Source organism: Oryctolagus cuniculus, chromosome 5 (genome assembly GCF_964237555.1).
Source record: "Oryctolagus cuniculus chromosome 5, mOryCun1.1, whole genome shotgun sequence".
Classification (NCBI taxonomy): Eukaryota; Metazoa; Chordata; class Mammalia; order Lagomorpha; family Leporidae; genus Oryctolagus; species Oryctolagus cuniculus.
In genome coordinates, this window is record NC_091436.1 from 51,830,383 (window position 1) to 51,852,837 (window position 22,455).

General features: G+C 36.4%; 2 protein-coding genes and 1 long non-coding RNA gene across 10 annotated transcripts in view; 2 read left to right on the top strand and 1 right to left on the bottom strand.

Moving 5' to 3' along the window:
* Positions 1–1,170, top strand: part of MCM9 (minichromosome maintenance 9 homologous recombination repair factor) — a 404,677-nt gene extending 403,507 nt beyond the window's left edge. For both annotated transcript variants that reach the window (XR_011388551.1, XR_011388552.1), the window contains one exon: positions 1,059–1,170. The gene's annotated coding sequence lies outside the window, so the exon portion shown is untranslated. The remainder of the gene's footprint in view (positions 1–1,058) is intronic.
* CEP85L (centrosomal protein 85 like) overlaps positions 1–22,455 on the top strand; it is a 184,618-nt gene that overhangs the window by 147,483 nt on the left and 14,680 nt on the right. For all 5 annotated transcript variants that reach the window (XR_011388554.1, XM_070073669.1, XM_051855383.2 and 2 more), the window contains 3 exons: positions 1,059–1,213; positions 6,145–6,262; positions 6,726–6,776. Coding sequence is in view for 4 of the 5 variants with exons in the window: in XM_070073669.1 (XP_069929770.1) it covers positions 1,059–1,213; positions 6,145–6,262; positions 6,726–6,776 (324 nt within the window). In the remaining variant the exon portion in view is untranslated. The remainder of the gene's footprint in view (positions 1–1,058; positions 1,214–6,144; positions 6,263–6,725; positions 6,777–22,455) is intronic.
* Positions 835–22,455, bottom strand: part of LOC103349873 (uncharacterized) — a 29,343-nt gene continuing 7,722 nt past the window's right edge. Inside the window, exons 2-4 of one of the 3 annotated variants that reach the window (XR_011388555.1) lie at positions 18,916–18,955; positions 17,073–17,262; positions 835–16,131 (exon numbers count right to left, since the gene is read on the bottom strand). This is a non-coding gene — a long non-coding RNA (uncharacterized lncRNA). Of the gene's footprint in view, positions 17,263–18,915; positions 18,956–22,455 lie in introns of all 3 variants that reach the window. The other 2 variants (XR_517989.4, XR_517987.4) reach the window with 2 other exon arrangements.

A 22,455-nucleotide genomic window follows, 5' to 3' on the forward strand; every position in this document is an offset into this window, starting at 1 on the left:
CAAGCGCCAGCTACTGTGCTTCTGATACAGCTTCCTGCTAGTGTACCTGGGAAGGCAGCAGCAGATGGCCCAAGTACTTGGGTCCCTGCCACCCTTATTGGGAGACCAAGATGGAGTTTCTGACTCCTGGTTTCACGCTAGCCCAGCCCTGGCTATCGTGGCTATCTAGAGTGAACCAGCAAAATGGTAGATTAATCTTTCTTGTACTCTCTGTCCTTCTCTCTCTTTCACTCTGCCTTTTAAATAAATAAGTCTTTTAAAAAATGACATCATACCTCCTTATACTCATTGGAATATCTAGCATTAAGGATCTTTAACAAATGTTTTTACAACCATGTTTATAATGTCATTATTCACAACAGCCAAAAGGAGTAAGCAGTCCAAGTTTCTATAGATGAATGCATGGGTCAACAAAAGGTGGATATACATACAATGAAATGTTATTTACCCTTAAATGGAAGAAAATTTTGACATATGCTACTACTTAAATTAACCTGAAGGATATTTCACTAAGTAAAATAAGCCAGTCACAAAAAGACAAATAAGTATGACTCCACTTATATGAGATACTGAAAGTAGTCAAATTATAGAGACAGAAATTACAAGATATTTGCCAGGGGATGGAGTGAGAAGTGTTTAGTGGGTATATATTGGATTATGCAAGATGAAGAGTTCTGGAGATTGGTTACACATTAATGTGAATGTGCTTAACACTGGTGAATTGTATACTTAGAATGGTTAAAATGATAAATTTTATTTGATACATATATATATATATATATTTATATAAGCACAGTTAAAATATCCTTTGAAAAATTTAAAAGGAGCCCACTAACCTCTTTCTGTCTTTTAGAAATTTTTAACCCGATTGTCTTCTTTTTAATTCCATTCCCCCAAATCTGTACCACATAAAGGAGGTACAGTGTTATGGACTCTAGAGGAAAAGGAGACATTGTTATTTTAGCTATTAGACTGTTAATCCTTGAAAATGATAACAATTTCTAATAGAAACATAGTAATATTCCATGTGTTATGAACTATAAAAAATTCCCTCTTAGCTGCAGGTTCTAGAAGAAAAAAATAAGAATTTGCAAGAGACTTTGATCGAGACAGAAAAAAAGCTTGAAGAGATCCAAAAACAATGTCAGGATAAAGAGGCACAGTTAATATGCCAGAAAAAGAAAGAAAAGGAGTTAGTAACTACTGTTCAGAGGTAAGAAAACTTTCAGAATCCTTTTCCATTTTTTTCAGTTATATTTTTCATAAAGCATTTCACTTAAAATGTTAGTTTTTAATCTTATCTTAAAACGGTATTATTAACCAAACATATAATTTCATTGAAACAGATTGTCCCAGTTGTGATTTAACATTTCAAAGTAACATACTGACAAAGGTTTAGATGAGAAGAGTAAAAAATATATATAATAATTGAAGACTAAAAATGTTAACATAAACCCTTTATCTGATGGGCTTTGTCAAAAAGGAAGTAAAATTCTAAATAACAAAAATGAAGCCAGCAAAATACTCAAACTGCACTCCCTAATATGATACATCAAAATGAGTAATTGGCTCCCATTTCATCTTACTGTAAGTAACAGCTATGGCAGCTCTGCTCTTCTAAACTTAATTACATATTTTGCTTCATGGGATGCCTTTTTAAATTTAACCAGTTAGAATTACAGTTAATGTCGTTTGTTAGTATATTCAGTTTGTGTATTTAGGCTTGGAAATTAATACTGGATTCATGAAACACCTAGAGAGCTCTATTATATGAAGTATGCATAAACATATTCTGTCTTTTGTAAAACTTAAACCTTAGTTTCTATAAATAGATGAAACTATCTTGAAGAATTTGGCAACAAAAATCTAAATATAAGAAATAACTCATTGTATATTCAGCTTTTAGATAAAAACCAGTGTTAATATTGCTTTAGTTGTACTGTCGAAGTCTAAATATGCCTGATCTGTTTTTTTTTTTTTTCTTGGATTTCAATGCAAAAAATATCTGATTTCTGGGACAGCTCAGTCTTTAATGCTCCTAATTTCAGCTCTAAAAAAATTGTGCACTTGTCATTCTATATTTTTCTCCTTTATTCTGCTTTCCTGCACTTTAATTTTTTTTATAACTCCACATGTTTTACCTATCTTTTTTTTTTTTTTTTTTTTTTTGATTGGGACTGGGGGTGGAAAAAAAACAGAGGAGAGAGACAGAGAGGCAGACAGAAAGGTCATCTTCTACTGCTATCCCAGGCCATAGTAGAGAGCTGGATCGGAGGAGGAGCAGCCGGGACTAGAACCGGAGCCCATGCGGCGCTTCAGGCCAGGGTGTTAACCCGCTGTGCCACAGCGCCGTCCCGAACACAAAGATCTTTAATCTTTCATCTGCTGGTTGATTATCCAAATGCCCACAATAGCCAGGAGCCAAGTGAAAGCCAGGAGCCCAGACCCATCTGGGTCTCCCATGTGGGTAGCAAGGACCCAGCTTTAGCTGTCATCTGCTGCCTTCCAGAGTGTGCATCAGCAAGAAGCTGAAATTGGAAGTGAAGCCAAAACTTGAATGCAGGAACTTTGATATGGGATATGGGCATTCCAAGCCTACCCCATTATACTTATTCTTTAGCCTCAAAAAAGATTCCTGATCCTCACTAATTGGACATACAGCTTTTTCTTTCATCTTTATTGATAAGATGAAACCATAGCATTATGATAGTAAATTTAATCTGTGTTGTAAGAACAGAATTGGCAATACCTTCTCTTTTATTAGATTTTTCTCTTACATGGTTTTTCAAGAACACTGAGTAATCTTGATTTGGAAAAATTTAGTATAGTGCATTTCAAAAAAACAATTCCATTTTTTTTAAAAGACTCATTTTATTTAATTGAAAGCCAGAGTTAAAGAGAGTTGAAGAGACAGATCTTATATCTGGTTCACTCCCTAAATGTCTGTAATTGCTGGGGCTAAGCTGGCCAGGCCAAATCCAGGAGCCCAGAACCAGATCTGGGTCTCCCACAAGAGTGACAGGGACCCAGATAAATGGGCTGTGTTCTGTGCTTTCTCAGGCACATTAGCAGGGAGCTTCACTGGAAGTGGAGCAGCCAGGACCTGAACTAGCACTCATATAGGTACAAGTATTGTTAATGGCTGTGGCTTAACCCTCTGCACCACAATGCTGGCCTTCCAAAATTTCTGTTTTTTTTTTTTTTTTAAACTTTTTTTTTTTTTTTTTTTGGACAGGCAGAGTGGACAGTGAGAGACAGAGAGAAAGGTCTTCCTTTGCCATTGGTTCACCCTCCAATGGCCGCCACGGCCGGCGCGCTGCGGCCGCACCGCGCTGATCCAATGGCAGGAGCCAGGTGCTTCTCCTGGTCTCCCATGCAGGTGCAGGGCCCAAGCACCTGGGCCATCCTCCACTGCACTCCCGGGCCACAGCAGAGAGCTGGCCTGGAAGAGGGGCAACCAGGACAGAATCCGGCGCCCCAACCGGGACTAGAACCCGGTGTGCCGGCGCCGCTAGGCGGAGGATTAGCCTAGTGAGCCGCGGCGCCGGCCCCAAAATTTCTGTTTTTAAACTTTGCATTGATGCTTTCCAAGGTGATATACCCTAGTAAATTTCTTTTGATTTCAGATAGGTATTAAAGACCAAAGGAGTTATAATTCTTCAGAACTTGTTTGGCCCTGTTGTCACTTAATCTTAGGTGATGGGGATGTTATCTTAATTACCTCAGCTCTATATCCCTTGAGTCCCAAAAGAACTTAAGATGTGTATGTGGCTATGAATTCTATCATTACATTTATCTGTTTTGTATAATATTTCTAGGCTTCCTGTTTTGTGAATATTTAGGATTATTGGGAATTTATACAACTTTCCATTAGAAGTAAAAATTAAAGTGAAATATGTGGGTAGGATCCCTAGTATTGTAATAGTAGCTACTTCTGCTATTCAAGAGATTTATTGCTACATAATCTGAAGACTTAGACATGAAAGAAAACTCATTTGTTGTTTTCCCATGAGAGAGTACATTTTCGTCTCTTTGTAAATGGCTTGCTTTTCTTCTTAAGTTAATATACTTTAGTAATTTTTTATGTTTTCATATTTGAGAGACAGAGAAAGAGACAGATAAATTGAGAAAGAGCTCATATTCATTGATTCACTCCCCAGATACCCAGGATGGCCAGGGCTGAAATGGGTAGCTAGGAACCCAATCTAGTTCTCCCTTATGGGTAACAGGAACCCAGTTACTTGGGCCATCATTACTGCCATCCAGGGCTTGCACTGGCAGGAGGCTGGAGTCAGGAGCCAGAGCTGAGAATTGAACCCAGTCACTCTGATATGGAATGTGGACTTTTACAGAGAGAGGACACACACACACACACACACACACGAGAGAGAGAGAGAGAAAGAGAAAGAGAGAGAGAGATCTTCCATCTGCTGATTCACTCCCCAAATAGCCATAATGGCCGGGAATGGGTGGGTATTACATAACAGGTCTCTGGTGTCATTCTCATAAACACATTTGAAGTCCTTACTGCACATCTAGGATTGTCACTTCTTTGTCTTTAATTTACATATGACATTTCTCCTTTTTTTTTTTTTTTGGAAGAGAGAAAGTGTAGAAGAGCCATAATACTTGAAGAAAAACAATGAAAATATCACAAGCCAAATTATAAGTCTATCACTTAGTACTCTGCTGTTCTCAAAGTATAGTTTTTATCAGTGACAGAACTGTTCTAAAGAACAATGCAACATGGGAAGTGGGATACACAGAAGACTCATAGAATGGTAGATGTCCTAAACAGCACTCTGGCCTCAGAATCAACCCTTAAGGCACTCGGATCTGGCTGAAGAGCCCATGAGAGTATTTTAGGCGTGGAAAGCCAAGACACTCTGGCAAAACAAACAAACAAACAAACAAAAACAAAAAACAAAAAACAAAACCAAACACCTATATGAAAGATCTCTGCAAGTGAGATCCCAGTAGAAAGAACAGGCCATCAAAGAAGGAGGTACCTTTCTCTGAAGGGAGGAGAGAACTTCCACTTTGACTATGACCTTGTCTAAATAAGATCGAAGTCGGCGAACTCAAAAGGCTTCCATAGCCTTGGAAACTCATGACTAGAGCCTAGGGAGATTTCTGACACCGTAAACAAGAGTGTCAAATTGTTAAGTCAACAACAGGAGTCACTGTGTACTTACACCTCATGTGGGATCTCTGTCCTTAATGTGTTGTCCAGTGTGAAGTAATGCTACAACTAGTACTGAAACAGTATTTTACACTTTATGTTCTGTGTGGGTGCAAACTGATGAAATCTTTACTTAATATATACTAAATCGATCTTCTGTATATAAAGATAATTGAGAGGGAGCGGGAGATGGGAGGGTTGCGGGTGGGAGGGAAGTTATGGGGGGGGGAGCCATTGTAATCCATAAACTGTACTTGGAAAACTATATTTACTAAATAAAAGTTTAAAAAATTAAAAAAAAAAGAAGATTTTAGTGATGTTCCTGTTCTAATGATGTTTCTCTTAACACAGATGTTACGTATTCTTTTCTCAAGTCTTTTTTCTCCCCTTAACCTTTTTATTTTCAATGTACCAGAAGGGCTTCCTTTTGTTGTTCCTTCTTCTAAAGTTCAATTTTTTGCCTTGATTAGCATAAGAAACTGTTAGGCCAAGTTATAAACATAGTAGATTGCTGCTCTTATGGGAGAAATGTAACTCTGCTGGTCCTTACAAACCAACATTTGCTGAGTTTAGAATAAAGAGCAAAAGGCATGTATCCATAATCTCGGGCTTCCTACCACAGTCATCTTAGAGAGAAAAAGAGTAGAAGTTAGGTTATAGATAACCTCAGATTTGGGATATGAAGAACTCCACTGAAACTCAAGCATGTCACAGACTCAGCAGATCTGGACTCTGGTCTCAGATTTGCTGTTTTTGAAAACATGATGGGTCTGTATCTAATTATAGGTCCTTCTAACTCCTGTAAAATATAGATACATTTATTCATATACTCTGTGGGTCTTGATTATTGCCTGATTAAAAAATATTATAGACTTTAAAGAATATTGGTTATGTCAAAATCATCTACCAAAATCAGCGAATACAGCTTATTTTATTCATATGCTTGTTTCTTTCTGAAACAGTTTACAGCAAAAAGTAGAAAGATGCCTTGAAGATGGAATCCGCCTTCCCATGCTAGATGCAAAGCAGCTTCAGAGTGAAAATGATAATCTCAGAGAACAAAATGAGACTGCTAGTAAGGTCAGTAGATATCTTTGATAATAAAAATGAAATTTGCACTGTCTGGATAAGTGTGTATAGATAGAAATTCATCTGATTTATATTTTTGCTGTTTAATAGCTTATGGAGTTTTTGAATGTTTTTATCTGAATAGAAAATAGCAATTTAAACAATTTAAAATAATTTCAATAAAAGCCAAAGCAAAGGATATCTTTTTTCTCTGTATATTATTCAGTCTCAAAGTGTATTTTTTTAAATTGCATGGAGAAATCTTGTATAGTTTTGTGTATGTGTAATTCAAATCATATTTCTATATAAGGAATACTTGAAATGAATACATTTGTAGAAGAAAAGGAACCAAACCTTTTTTTAATAAATAAATTTATAATCACTTGTACTTCTCTTTGTTTTCTTAAAATAATGATGCTTTTAAAAAGCACTGGAAAAATGAATTGATTCAGACCAATTTATTTCCTGCTTTTAGATAATAGACAGCCAACAAGATGAGATTGACAGAATGATTGTAGAAATTCAGGTGAGGAATATTTTATATATTAATTTTGATTTAGATATATGCTGATTTATTCTTAATATGACATAACCCATAAATACTGAAGTATGTATGTATTTGTATGACAAGATCAATAAATGCTATTTGGTAAATCATTTCTTCAAGCAATTATGAAAATTGTTCTCTTTGCCTTGTCTTTCACTCTGTTTAATTGAATGTACATTTGGTTAAGATCATCAGTGATTTAGTAAGAAATAGTGGACTGATTGTAGTTCACACATTATTTGATCTTTATATATTATTTCCATTTGGAAACATACTCAAAGCCCTATTCTGTTCTTCTTCTACTCACTCCATTCTGCTATACAATTCTCTTTAGAGTTATATAATAAACCCCATTTCTCTTCCACATCTCATAAATATTGGTTTCCAGCAAGCATTTCTTTGTCCCCCCCCTGGTGTATCCCCACTGATACTGCCTAACCTAACTGTTTTTCTCTATCTTCCAATTAGGCGTCCTCTGCACCCATTGTGCAGAGGTGAAGCTCCTAAAATATAGAAATAATCTGTTACCTCTTTATTATCTGTAAATTAAAACCCTGGCATTCCCATCAGTTGATTTTATAGTTCCTTCCTACTCTCTTGACATATACACCATTCATAAGTAAGGATGTATGTATATGCATATGTATTACTTCAGTAAGTTTCAGTGTTTGTAGCTTCCCAAAATGTTCCTGTGTTCTTGGAATACCCATCTGACAATCAGTTTCCAGATTCTACAGAAGCATTATTACTATGAAATCTAGAAAGATCTCTAATTGTAGGTGGAATTGATCACTATCCCTTTAACTTTACTCCCCTTACTAATAACTCTGTATGTTACTTTCTTCTGTATTATAAGACTAACATTTTAATTAAATATTTGTTTTTACCTCAGAGAATCAGATGGCATATAACTACATTCTCTAATACATGTTCATTTATATAGTCATGACATATTTACATATGACTGTATACTTGTTAATGTATGACAGTAAATTGCATTAAGATTCCTCCACAAGTAGTAGAAAAAAACACATTTCAACTAATACAGATATCTAAAAATACAAACTACTATGAGCAGTAGTACAAGGGTAATTCAAAAGTATCTTGGAAAATGAAATAAAAGATGTTTATCTTGGTGCAAAAAATTGTAAAAGGGGTTTCAAAAATTTCATGCAAAATTCAAATTAAAAAACTATTCATGAATTTTTGTGCATCAACATAAGATTACATTTTAGTTACATTTTCCATGAACCTTTTGAACTACCTTCATAAGTGATAAAAATATTACAAGTCTTATTACCAAAGTTTCTGTGCCAGAGTTAATTGTTGATTGTTCTTAATTTGAACTGAGTTAATTTTATTATGTTTTCTTGTTGGACAATGTTACCAAATGAAATAGAAATTCCTTTTGTCATGGTCTATGATAAGTCAGATAATAATGACTGACAGAACCCAATAATCTACTCATTATAATGTACTTGTAGAACAACTGAAGTTTTGTCAGCAAACACAAAATAAAGGTTGCAACTTATGAAATCAATCCATCAGGCCCGCACATTTGTTGAAACAGACTGGCCTTTGATTAAACTAGTCACTTAATATAGCCAAAGGACAATCAAACTGGACTGTTTATACTTAGGACATGCAAATCATTCACCATTTTTTTGTTTTTATTTCAAAAGTAACATTAGAATTAGGATATAAAGAAACTGAAAGTTTATCAGCCAAATTTTTCCAGAGGTTTCCCATCACTCTAGCACGGGCAATCAAAGCAAAAATAGAAAGATGGGGTTTTATCAAGCAAAGAAGCTTCTGCACTGCAAAGGAAATGCTCAGCAAAATGAAGGAGCCAGCCAATAGAATGGGAGAAAATGCTTAGAAACTGTGCAACCGGTAAAAGATTAATATCCAGAATCTATAAAGAGCTCAAGAAACTCAGCTACAACAAAACAAACAATCCAGTTAAGAAATAGGCAAAGGACTTGAATAGGCATTTTTCAAAAGAAGAAATTAAAGTGGCCAAAAGACACATGAACAAATACTCAGCATCACTAGCCATCAGGGAAATGCAAATAAAAACCATAATGAGGTTTCATCTCACCCCAGTTAGAATGGCTCTAATACAGAATTCAATAAACAGTAAATGCTGGTGAGGATATGGGGGAAGAGGTACCCTAATCCACTGTTGGTGGGAATGCAAACTAGTATAGACATTGTGGAGATACCTCAGAAAGCTGAAAATAGACTTACCATATGACCCAGCCATCCCACTCCTGCGAATTTATCCAAATGAAATGAAATCACATATGAAATTACCCCCGTATGTTTATTGCAGCTCTATTCACAATAGCTAAGATATGGAATCAACTTAGATATCCATCAACTGATGACTGGATAAAGAAATTATGAGATTAATATATGTGTGTGTGTGTGTGTGTGTGTGTGTGTGTGTGTAGGAATATTACTCAGCCATTGGAAAAAAAATGGCAACTGTAAACCATTGTACTTAGTGAAATAAGCCGGTCCCAGAAGACAAATACTATATGTTTTCCCTGATCTATGGTAACTAATAGAGTATCAAAAAATGTAATGTATAGGAGTAAAATTGACATTTTGAGACTCAATGATTGTTTACAACCCTTGTCTGTACCATTGATGAACAGTGTTTTTCTCTTACTAGTTGTTGAATTCTTTACTTAGTATAGAGTTACTCTTAGGAGTATAAAATAGAGTAGATCAATGTGAAAATTAAATGCAGCAATGGGAAAGGAAGGAGGAGGAGGGGTGAGAGTATGGGGAGGGAGGATAGGATAAGAAGTATTACTATGCTCCTATATCTGTATATATGAAGTACATGAAATTTGTTTACCTTAAAACTTTTTTTAAATAAAAAATATGATTAACACTAAAAAAGAATAAACTACAAAGACAAATATCCCTGTATGATCCATCTCAGGTTATTTTCAACATCACCTCTCATGTCTCTGCCTTACTAACTTGTAGGCTAGCTGCATTCTTGTGGTGTTGGAGCACAGCATATACCTTGAGGCACTTAATAATACTTTTGCCTAGAATGTTCTTCTCCAACTCCTCCTGTAGGAAAACTCCATGACCACACTCTTAGCTTCTTTAATATCACTTTATAAGTAGCAATTTAAAATATTTTTAAAATTATGTTCATTTTATTTGAAAGAGAGATAGAGCAGGAAAAGTCCTCCATTTTCTGATTCATTCTCCAAATGCCCAAAACAACCAGGGCTTTGCCAAACCATGTCCAGGAACCCAGAATTCAGTCTAGGTGTCCCATGTGGATGGAAAGGGCCCAAGTTCTTGTGCAAGCATTTACTGTATCTTGGGGAATGCACTGGCAGGAAGCTGCATTGGAAGTGGAAAAGCCAGGACTCACATCAGACAATCTACCAAACATCCACTCCAACAACAATTTGTAAAACAGCATCTGACGTTATATTGGTTTTCCATTTTCTCCAACTCTTCCGGAATGGACAAGGGTTTATTCCCTGGTGAGTCACCAGTACCACAAACAGTGGCTCACACATACATGGAGGCTCAGTAAAAATCTGATAAATGAATAAAAGAATGAAAATATTTTTGTTCCACAAATTTTGTAGGGTATATAATGTGTCAACCACTTTGCTATACTCCAGATCTGTAGAAGAGCTTCCATAGTCTTCTCAAGAAACTCAGTAGGAGGCACAGAGATAAATGGAGATATTGCAAAGATGGAGTTGAGTGACTTACATAATGAGAAAGTTTTTCCTCAATTTGTATAAACTCATTTATTAGCCCCTCACAATTGAAAACTTAGGTTTTGTTTGTATTTAGTGGTTTATGATGACTTTTTTGAAAAACCTAAAAATATTTCCTGATTTTAAAACTGAACACTAATTATTTGCCTAGCCCTGAAAATTCTAAAAAGAACATTTTTTTAAATGATTTATTTTATTTATTTGAATTGGAGTATTACAGACAGAAAAATAGAGATATCCTCCATCCGTTGGTTCATTCCCCAAGTGGCTGCAGTGACCTAGAGTGGCCAAGCCAAAGCCAGGAGCCAGAAGCTTCATCCAGGTTTCCCATGCAGGTGCAGGGCCCAAGTCTTCCTCTGCTTTCCCACTTGTATTAGCAGAGAACTGAACTGAAAGTGGAGCAGCCAGGACTTGAATCAGTGCCCATGTGGGATGCCAGGCAGTGGCTTACCTGTTACGCTACAATGCTAGCCCCTAAAAAGAACACTTTGGGTTGAAAAAATATTGTTACTTTGCAACCCAGTTAATTGGAATAATTAGTGGACATAATGTCAAGCTGAGCAACCTAATAAGAGAGCAGTTTCCTTCAGTTACTAATACTTTAAAGCAGCCATGTATTTCCTTATTTGCACAGAAAGGTTGGCCAAACTTATACCAATGTAACTTATGTTGTGCTTTCCATATGATATAGCACCGTTTTCAAATTTAAGCCAGATATCACAAAAATACTATATAATCAGAGTCAGCAGAGGTTTTTTTTATTATTTTTTTTATTTTGAACTAAACTTGGGCTAATTTGTTCATCAAACATTGATTAGATATATTTATATTTAGTTTGCTGCCTGAGAGAGAGAGGAAGAGAAAAGATAAATTAGATAATATGACAAAACATATAGAAAGCTCATAGCCTTGTTTGCCATAGGTGAGGGACTAACATTCATTGATCAGTTTTCATGCCATCTTACTCAGTTCTTAGCACTTTATCAGATAAGTGTAGCTAATCCCATTTACACATGCTGAAATTCAGGCTTGGAGAAAGTTTTTTCAAAATTATGTAGGTAGTAATTGTCAGAATTGGAATTTCATTTCAGATCTAAATCTAAATCCCTCTCCTCTTCCCATTATATGTGGGTGCCTTAGTGGTAAAGAATATGAAAACAACATATCACCACAGTATTAAATTTATTATAAATTTCACTGCTATTGTATAGTTTGGATGCTTTTTTTCCTCTACAATGCTGGGACGTTGTTCCATTTTCCAGTATTTAGTAGGCAGAGGTAACTTAGTATTAGAATTTCAGGTCCCACTGCCTCTTTATATCTTTGCAAACTGTTGAGTTGATCAAATTTGTTCATAGTTTCTTTGGTTGATTGGAGTACTACATTGTCATGGATACAAGCAAGCTATTCTGTTTAAATTTAATCCCAAAAGGGAAAAATAAAACCCTACACTAGGTGCTTTTGATGTCTAGTTTATAGGCAATTAAAAGTAAGGTATTATTTTCTAATTATATGCCATGAATGAAATATAGCTATGGTTTTTACCACCTCACACCAGAAGTTAAATAAAATCTTACCAAGTATAGCCCGCTGGCAACTTTATAGATTCACAGCTTTAGAAGTTGAGAAATCAATGTTCTATTACTTCTATTGTATTTGTTCTTGAATATAGAAAAAAATAATTCTTCACCTAAAAGTACGTGCTGATTTGGAAATTGAATCAAGTGCTGTAAACATGCATATTTAGATACTATTTTTTTCAGCTGTCAAGATGATAATCGTTGTTGATTGGTATAAGTGCCTGTTTACTTGTTGATTTTTTTAGAATTGTTGCCTTTTTTTATATCCATGAAATCACCATAACTAAACTGGCTTCTTCTCCTACAGGTCTCTCTTCTGTTTCTATACAATACAAAAAGACATTTTACAGTAGAACATTTCCCACCATTTCCATAAATGTTATGGATGCAGTCAGGGTATGATTGAGTTCTTTGTTGGGCATTATCTTCCTTCCTGTTTGCCTCTCAAAATCACAGTTCACCACCATAAGCTTGTTTCCAGTGAGCTGTTAACCATTGTACACTATTCTCCTTTGATGGCAGATGTATAGAGTAAAAAATTTCAGTTGTGTTTGCCCATTTTTTTAAACATTAAAGTGTTTCCTAATTGAAGTTCTTACACATTCAAATGGTTGTTCTGAGTTAACAACTATCATTGAATGATCATAACACACAAAAGAAAGAATGATATGTAAAAGGTCATTAAGACGTTTTACTATTATAGGCATGATTGGAACCAGCCATCTCAAACTGACACTCTGACTTTTTATAATATGTGAAGAGAAGATGTTTCTACATCCTCAGAAGATTCTATCCCAGTTTTTAATAAATCTGTCATACAAAGAAGATTTTCTTATTAGAAACAAGAAAACTGATTATAAGCCAATGGAATGCCTTATGGGTAGACTATAACTTGTTTAACCTAAGTCTATATCAATTGATTTAGTATCTTCCCATTATTATTGTGATGATAATCTTCTATTTTTATTTACCTTACATTTGTAATGTGTCCCAAAGTGAATTTCTTTCTTAGCTTAATAGCTTAATTTTTAAAACTTTGCCTATAGGAAAACGCTTTAACGCATGAAAAACTAAAAAGTCATCTGAGAAATCAGCATTTTTTAAAAAAACCTACCAGCCAAACAGTGTCTTCTACCAGAGGAAAAGAAGCTTTTTAAAAAAACAAGCCCTGTCCACAGTCTTTGTACTTTTTGGTATAGGAGGAATAGTGTGTGTATCTATTGTGAATGTATTATAATTATTGCATAATTAAGATATGTTCAGAAAAAAAATGTGTAAAAGGTCAATTTGATTTTTGAAAAATCACTAGTGTCTGGGCTAGAGATGTTACAGGTGAAACATCAGCAGAGAGAATATTATTGCCTCGGTTCTTTCAGAGATTTAAAAGCATGATTCATTAGAGTCAGAGACCTCCAGCCAGAGTGGCTTGGGTGGGAGGCTTCCAGGAGAGGAAGAAACCCTAAATAGTAGGTGGCAGTGGGGTTTTTAAGCACAATTTTTGGGGGAAAAAAAGGAAAAAAAAAAACCTGACAATCAGATTGACTCATTTACAAGGTGGGGACAAAACCCATCAACATACCTGATTTGTAATCTTTCATCCTGTGTGGCTTGCTCATGATAAAACAAAAAAGCCACCCAGAAGGGTGGGATAGGTAACCTGTGAGCTCAGAAGGATGGAATCACCACTCCCTTGCTATTCTCTTGGTAAAATTAGGAGGTTCCTAAGGAAATGCACCCCAATTTCCATTGACTGTCTATTAACCCCCCTGATTCCTCAGAGTTGTAGAAAGGAAGGCAGCTCAAGTAAATCATAAGGGGATATATGTGGGCCTGTTTGTGCTGTGAGTGGTCACCAAATCTGAATGGATATTCATATGATTTGGGATACTTTTAAAATTACTTCTGTATTTTTCTGGGCCCTGTTGTGAACCTATATTTTTCTGGGCCCTGTTGTGAACTTATGATTGAGTCTTTCTGGCATGAAGTTTAAGTTACCTGTGTATTATGAACAAGTTCCCCAAGCAGTCCTTACCAATAGTCCTGACAATAGTTCCAGTCTTAAGAGTCTTTAGGAAGTGTTGTTAAGTTCCTCATTGTGCTCATTGGACAAAGAGAGCAACTGAGTTGGAAGACTGTTTTCTTCCAAAAAATGATTTGGTATCTAAGACAACAGAGTGTGTCATATGAAACATTTAAACTGCTTTGGTAGATCCTGCTTGTAAATCAGCAAAAAACCCAGAAACTGGAAGAACCCAAGCACATTGTTTTTTCTTTATAGTGTGCTAATTTTTTAGTAACAGTTTTGTCATATATGTAAAATTCACCCATTTAAATTGTATAATTCTATAGTTTTTAGTATGGTCACAGATCTGTGGAACCAAGACCACAGTCAATTTTAAAACATTTTTATCGCCTCAAAAAGAAGCCCCATACCATTTTTTTGTTGCTCCCTTGACCCATCATGCCTTTGCCAACCCTAAGCAACCAGTAATCCACTTTGCTTCTGCATAGATCGGCCTATTGTGGACAGTTCTTTTCTGTGGCTTTTTCTCTGGCCCATTCAGCTTTATGTTCACTAGTTGGCAACTCCATCCTAATACTTAGCCTCACCTACAGATACCTAGGGCTAGGATGATACCCTGTCTTTTCTGGAAAGATTACCGTCAACTGGGAGATGGATGGGGAGGGGCCTGTTACTCTAATCTTATTACTCTAATCTGGAGTGGAATTTCCATCCCAGTGAGCTGTGAGGGGGTAGGGATGGAATGAGTTTTGTTTCACTCACTGAAAGGCCATCACAAAACACACCAAACACCAGACTAAGGGGAAAAGTTATTGTTGGGTGGGGAGAAACATGACAGGCTGGAGGGAAAAGGCGAGAGAGAGCAAAAAGAGAGAAGGCCTGAGTGGGAAAGCAGGCCTTGCTGTAACCTTGCAGGGATAAGGAAGTGGGAGCAGCAGTTCCCGTTAGAGTAGGGGTGGAGTTGACGCTTGTGGTTGGGTCATTTGGTCACCTGACTCCTAGTAAGCTAGGCTGGATTCTGGAGAGGCCAAATTTATTGTACAAGATGGCAACTGGACCAGAGCCCAAGATGGCATCTGAGGCTTAAGTTGGCACCTCAGATAAGGCGGCACCATTTCACCAACACATACCACGATCTCTGTTTCTACTGAGTTTTAGGAAATTTTCTTAAATAAATGTTTCTTCATTTGCTGTATACACTTAGGACCATTTCCAGAAACATATTTTCTTTCACAGTATTCACCACTTCATTGGGGAGCAGGTCTGCAGAGTTCCTCATGCTGTCTTGTTGGAAGCAGAACTCTCAGCTTATTTTTACAGTTATATCAGGTTGTAAGAGGATAGCTCACTTAGGAAAGAAATTTGAGCTATACCAGATCATCTTAGAAACAGAATTCCAAAAGATGGCTGTATGATGGTGTTTGCACACTTATTTCTTTTAGTTTTTACAGATATTTTGATAATTCTTCCTTTTATCAGTCCAGAGAAATGAGGAAAAGAATTTAATATTTGTCCACACTTGAGCCAAAGTGAGAAAGGGAGTCTCTGGTGCCAAGTGCAGTGTTTGCTAAGATGCCAGTGAAACAGTGACGATACTATGTGTGACAGGAACTGAGTGCCTTCTGGTTGATAATTGTAATCTCTAACCTCCAGTGGTAATGTTACAAAGTAAGGAAGAGCATCTTGATTTTATACTTGAGAGGTAACTGAGATTTAGAGAGGTGCGTTCAAGGTTACAGCTTAGATTTTAATTCTGTTCGACTTCAGTTTGTGTTCTTGGCATTAATCTTGACTGCTTCAAAGTGAAGAGGCAAAAATGCACAGAAAAGTGTTGGTCTGATTCCTTCCTGTGTAGACCTTAAGGAGGAAATTTGTAAAAGGTCTTTTCCGGGAATGAAGGATTTTTAAGCTGGAGCATTTTGGAAAACAGAATCTTCTCTGGAAAACACCTTATGTTCAGTTGCCTAGAAGTAGAATTGGGAAATTTCTCAAGTGAATTGTCTCCAAACTGAGGTGTATTTTTTTAGTATATTACACTCCAAACTGTGGTGGTGATATTAGCTCCTTAAAGTCAAGTGAAATACCTGACTGTATTTTCTGTTACACTTACTTCTGGAGCTTACATTTCTGGTACTCTAGGGTCTTTGAACAGTCCTTGCCCAATTTGGCACTTAGCTCAGTACCTTGCACATAAGTGATGCTCAGTAACTATTTTCTGAATGAGTAAATATAGCCTTTTACTTAAACAAAAACTGAATTTTGAATGTTTACTTTTCCAGATGTTTTCATGAATTCATTCATTTAATTCATAAATCAGTTGTTTGCTGAATTTCTACCATAATTAAGACACTCTCTTCAAGAGAGATAACTCTCAAACAAAACAGACAGGAGCTTAGACCCACAAGGAAGTTGATCCATTATACTGAGTGTGGACTGGACTCTTTAAAATATAAAGAATTCAGGTTTTTTTGCATAACTATTTTATACCAGGTAAAAGCCATTTAGATTTTGTGGTTCTGAGCCACAGAACCAACTCAGATTAGCCTGAGCAAAAATAGTAGAATCTGCTATAATACAGAAATACAGAGGTAGCTGCAGGACCCATGGATAGGAATGAAGCTGGCCTTCAGGAAGGGAGAGGTTTTGTTGCCTCTCTCATTGGAGTGTTTTCTTCTTTTCTTTCTCTGCAAACAAACTTTCTCTAGTTCACATGGCAGAATATGCCTGCCTCACAGCCCTGAAGTTCTCTGGTTGCTACCTGTTGAGACTAACTTTTAGATTCTAGGTCCCATTTCCTGAGGCTTGACAAGTGTTCACTCAGTGTAATACAGTGAATTGTGACCCAGGAGAGTATAACTGCAGTGCAAACATGACTGCCTTTATGGATAAACAAACCTGCACATACACTGCCCAAGTTTCACAATACCCTCTATGCCTGGAAACTCTTCCTGATGAATTTGTGGGGTTCAGAAGGATTGAATGACTTAACCTATGATTGCTCCTCACAAGAAGCTCAGATTGGATTCAAAATTGTCTTCATTCCAAAATTTTATGCTGTTGCCATTAACGTATTTTCTCATAACTAATTTGTAAACCTGTACAAAGGAAACATATGAAATTTCATTCAAAGAATGCAATTCCCTTTATTAATGCTTTATGGATGACATTTTCTTTTAGTATGCAAGCTCCTTATAGTTATTTGTTGTAGTACTAGCAGTATCGTCTTACCTTGTAAGTATAATTACAAATAAGTTGTTACCAGAAAATTATGGCAGCATTAATAGAATCATTTCAGCATGAGATCTTTCGGCTGTTCTCAGTAATAAATTTAAAATGACTTGTACCTTGTTTCTAGATTATTGAAATACACACAATAAAATGTCAATAAAAATAAATCTCAGAGGAAGTTGCTTTTAAGGTTTTGTTGTTGTTGAACTAGACACAATAAACTTAAGACCTGTAGCATAAATCCTGTCATACTAGAGAAGCATGTTAATAGATTAATGTAACTTATGCTAATTTATTTATTTATTTGCATAATTACTTGTTTGAAAGTCAGAGTTACCAAGAGAAGGAGATAGAGAGAGGCATCTTCTATCCTCTGGGTCACTCCCCAGATGACTGCAATGGCCAGGGGTGGGCCAGGCCAAAGCCAAGAGCCAGGATCTTCCACATTTGTGGCAGGGGCTCAAACACTGGCCATTTTCCATTGCTTTTCCCAAGCACATTAGCAGGGAGCTGAATGAGAAATGAAGCAGCCAGGACATGAACCAGTGTGCATATGGGATGGCAACATCACAGGTGGCAGCTTTCCCTACTATACCACAATGCTGATGTCTGTAAATTTAGTTTCATTTGTGATATTAATAAGATTTGTTTTGGCAGCTAGCACTGTGGCACTGGTGATTAAAAGCACTGGTCTACAGGGCCAGCATCCTCTATGGGGTCCAGTTTGAATCCCTGCTGCTCCTCTTCTGACCAGCTTCCTGCTAATGCACCTGGGAAAGCAACAGAGGATGGCCCAAGTCCTTGGGCCCCTGTACCCGTGAGGAGACCCAAAAGAAGCTGGCTCCTGGCTTTGGATTGTCTCAGCTCTCAGTGTTGCAGCCATTTTGGGAGTGAACCGGTGGATGGAAGACTGACTCTCTGTCTCTACCTCTCTCTGTAACTCTGTCCTTCAAATAAATAAATCTTTTTTAAAAAAAAGTTTTGTTTTGAAGACATATATTACTATTTTTTGAAAAAATTTATTTATTTGAAAGTCAAAGTTGCACAGAGAGAGTAGGAGAGGCAGAGAGAGAGAGAGAGAGAGAGAGAGAGAGAGAGAGAGGTCTTCTGTCCACTGGTTCACTTCCCAGTTGGCTGCAACGGCCAGAGCTACGCTGATCTGAAGCCAAGAGCTGGGAGTTTCTTCTGGGTCTCTCATGTTGGTGCAGGAGCCCAAACACTTGGGCCATCATCTACCACTTTCCCAGGCCATAGCAGAGAGCAGAGTCAGAAGTGGAGCAGCCCGGACACGAACCAGCACCCATATGGGATGTTGGCACTGCAGGCGGTGGCTTTGCCCATTATGCCGCAGCGCCAGCCCCTAAAGTATTTTTAATAATATTTTATACTGTTTTAAAACTGGCCATCAGGGAAATGCAAATCAAAACCACAATAAGGTTTCACATCACCCCTGTTAGAATGGCTCTCATACAGAAATCAACAAACAACAAATCCTGTTGAGGATGTGAGGAAAAATGTACCTTAATCCACTGTTGATGGGAATGTAAACTGGTACAGCCACTGTGGAAGATAGTATGGAGATATTTCAGAAATCTGAATATAGACCTACCATATGATCCAGCCATCCACTGCTGGGAATTTACCCAAACCAAAAGAAATAAGCATATGAAAGAGTTTTCTGTACCTTCAATGTTCACTGCAGCTCAATTCACAATAGCTAAGATATAGGATCAACCCAGATGTCCACAAACTGATGACTGGATAAAGAAATTATGGTATTTATACACTGTGGAGTACTATTCAGCTGTAAAAAATGAAATCCTGTGTTTTGTAACAAAATGGATACAACTGGAATCCATAATGTGTACTGAAATAAGCCAGTCCCAAAAAGTGATACCATGTGTTTTCTCTGATCTAACATAACAGAGTACCTAAAATATAATGTATTGAGGCAAAATGGACATTTTTGAGATTCAGTGATTATTTACAGCTGTTGCCTCTTCTGTTGAAGAACAGTGTTTTTTTTCCTTCATACTATTTGTTGGAATCTATTTAGTGAAGGGTTAACCTTACGATCATTAAGTAAACTGAAAACAGATCTTTGTAAAAATTAAGAATGGGAATAGGAGAGGGAGGAGGAAGAAGGGAGGGCAGGGTGGGAAGTATCACTATGTTCCTGAGTCTGAATATATGAAATACATAAAGCTGTATGTCTTAAATAAAAGAAAAAATAGAATTTTTTTCCCTAGAATTCATCCGTTTCTCCTGGTGATCTTAACTGTTTTGTAGCTTGAACTTGTGTACTCCCTAATCCCTAAGTTTTTTTTCCAGCTAAAAATTTCTCCCCTGAACTCCTGACTTGTATATCCAATTACCTATTCACCACCAACTGAATTTCTTACTCCTTTACCACCAAAATAAGCACACCCTGCTCCACTTTCCAGATTTCCTATTAGCACAAGTTTGCCCTTCCATTTGCCCAATCCAGAAACCTTTGACTTACACTTGACTTCTCTCTTAAGTCATATTTGTCAGCAAATTCCATTTCCTTCTAAATATATCTAGAATCTGACCTCTTCTCTCCCCCTCCTCTGTTGCCACCCTGATCTAAGCCATCTTTCTTATCTGTGTTATTTCTTCCAACTTCTACTTTTGCCTTCCCACTCTATTCTCATCAGCCTGAGTGATCTTGCTGAACATAAATCAGGTTACATCATGTTTCTGCTCAGAACTCTTGAATATTTTTTCGTTTTTTCCAAAGTAAACATCACAATTCTTACACTGACTTACAGGCCCTAAACAATCTGTTCCCCGTGCTGCCTGCCTTCTCTGACTCCATCTCCTACTATTCTTATCCACCCTGGCTCTCTTGCTGTTTTCCCAACACAGAAGACACCATCTGCCTTTGTACTGACGGAAGCATGCTCTGGCCGGCTGGGGACACAGTCCCTCATGTCCTTCCTGTCTTCCCTCATACGTCACTTTTTCCTGAGCCCTTTCCTCACTTAAAATTTCAACTCCCTCCCCCTTACTTTGTATATTTGTTCTGTATGGCTGTAAGCAAATTCTGACATACAGTACTAGGTAATTTGCATCCTTGTTTTTATTTCCTTTGTTGTTTTTCCCCCTTGTAAAGGTTCCACAAAGGCCAAGAATTTTATGGATTTGGTTTTTTTTTTTTTTTATACTTTGTATGTTATTTTTATCATAGGTAAGTACTTAGAGCGTGTGGAAAGAGGTTGGAGGGAGGGAACATTAGCAATTAAATTTTGAGATACATTATACAACTATTAGAAATTTAAGAGAAAAATCAAAACAATATAATCAGTAAATAGAATCAAGTTGATCAAGTTCAATAAATCCATACATTATGATTCCTGCATTAGGTTTCCAGAGTTCATTCCATATACCCTCAAAGGTCTATCATTCTTTCAAGATGCCTGTGAACTCCAATACATTTTTAAATACCAAATACCAATAAGTTATTTGCTTCTTTCACTGAGTTCACATTTGCCCTGAATTTACAGAGTACAACTAGCACAGATCAAGACAATTGCACCAAAATGATGTACTAGACTAGATGAATTTATAACTTTACTCTCATAGTAAAATCAAACCAAATAAAATAACATACACACAAGAAAAACTAACTTTAGAATGTTTTTGAGGAGACAGGAACATTTTTCACTTCTTTTAGTTTTGATTTTCAGTACTTTTAAGTAGTGTATATAAAGTGGGAAGTAGACAGTTTCATTATTCACTTTGTGTGACTTAGTACACAGAACAGTTTTTGGCAATGGTTTTTGCTCTATGCATAAAATAATGCATTTGTAATATGCTTGTATGGCATGTGTATATATAATTTATGTATGTGTGAACTGCTAATGTAAGTTTTCTTTCAGAGTATTTCCTCTTACGTTGAGTATGCAGTTTATATAGAATCTGTTAGCTAAGACACATCTGGTTTTCTTTCCATAAGGGCGTTTCTGGATCACTATATCAAAGCAACAGATGTGCTTAAAACCACTTTTCAACTTCATAAATGATCACAATAAATACCTGTAAGTTAGTAACTTAGCAGAATTTTTAAAAATAATATTAGGAATTTAAGAGATTACAAACATTACAAAATTAATGCAAATTTTTAATTTTACTGATCCTCTGCATGCTTAGTGAGGCATAAACAGATTATTATTCTAAATTTCAGAAAGCCTAACATTTCAGAAAATGAGTCATTCATATATGCATACTAGAGCATTCCAGTTTTGAGCAATCTTAGAAGTTTCAAAATGAAAAGTTCTTAGCAAAATAATATACATTATTCATTTTATAGGAAAAATTAAAAATTTCTATCAAGTGTTCTTAATAGGTAAAAATACTTTATGCAGATAAAATTAATAACTTATGGAGTCATATACCACAATAAACATATTGTGCATTTACATTTATAAGTGCTAATGTACATTTTCAGAGCCTATATGAATTTTAAGTAAAATGCCAAAAAGGTACTACTTGCACAGGGTCAAGCACTTGGGTCGTCCTCTGCTGTGTTCCCAGGTGCATTAGCAGGGAGATGGATCAGAAATGGAATGCGCTCACGTGGGATGATGATGTTTCAGGCAGTAGCTTAGCCTGCTGTGCCACACACCCCAGAATGGTTAAAAAAAAAGAGAGAGAGAGAAAGAAATGTATGGTATACTGCCTGAATTATGCTTCGTTTTATAGACATAGCTTAATAATCAAGTTTTGTTTCAGTTTTAATCTGGTTAGCCCATTCTAAGCTTAGTAGAAATTTTCCTTTTTGCTTCCTTTTAACCTCAACCTTTAAGCATGTGCTTTTTTTCATACAACTTAGGAAATGTAATTAATGTTTTAGGTAAAATATTGCTGTTAGAAAGCTATAGCACTCATACTTAGTGTTATCTTGAAAGTGGTACAGCATTTTGTCCTTTTGGGATCAAAATATCCATGAGCTCTTTCCCATATTAGATAGCTTCCCTTCAATCCAATCAATAAGATATGTTAAACTTGGTGTAATTTCCCAAATTTGATTTTCTGTC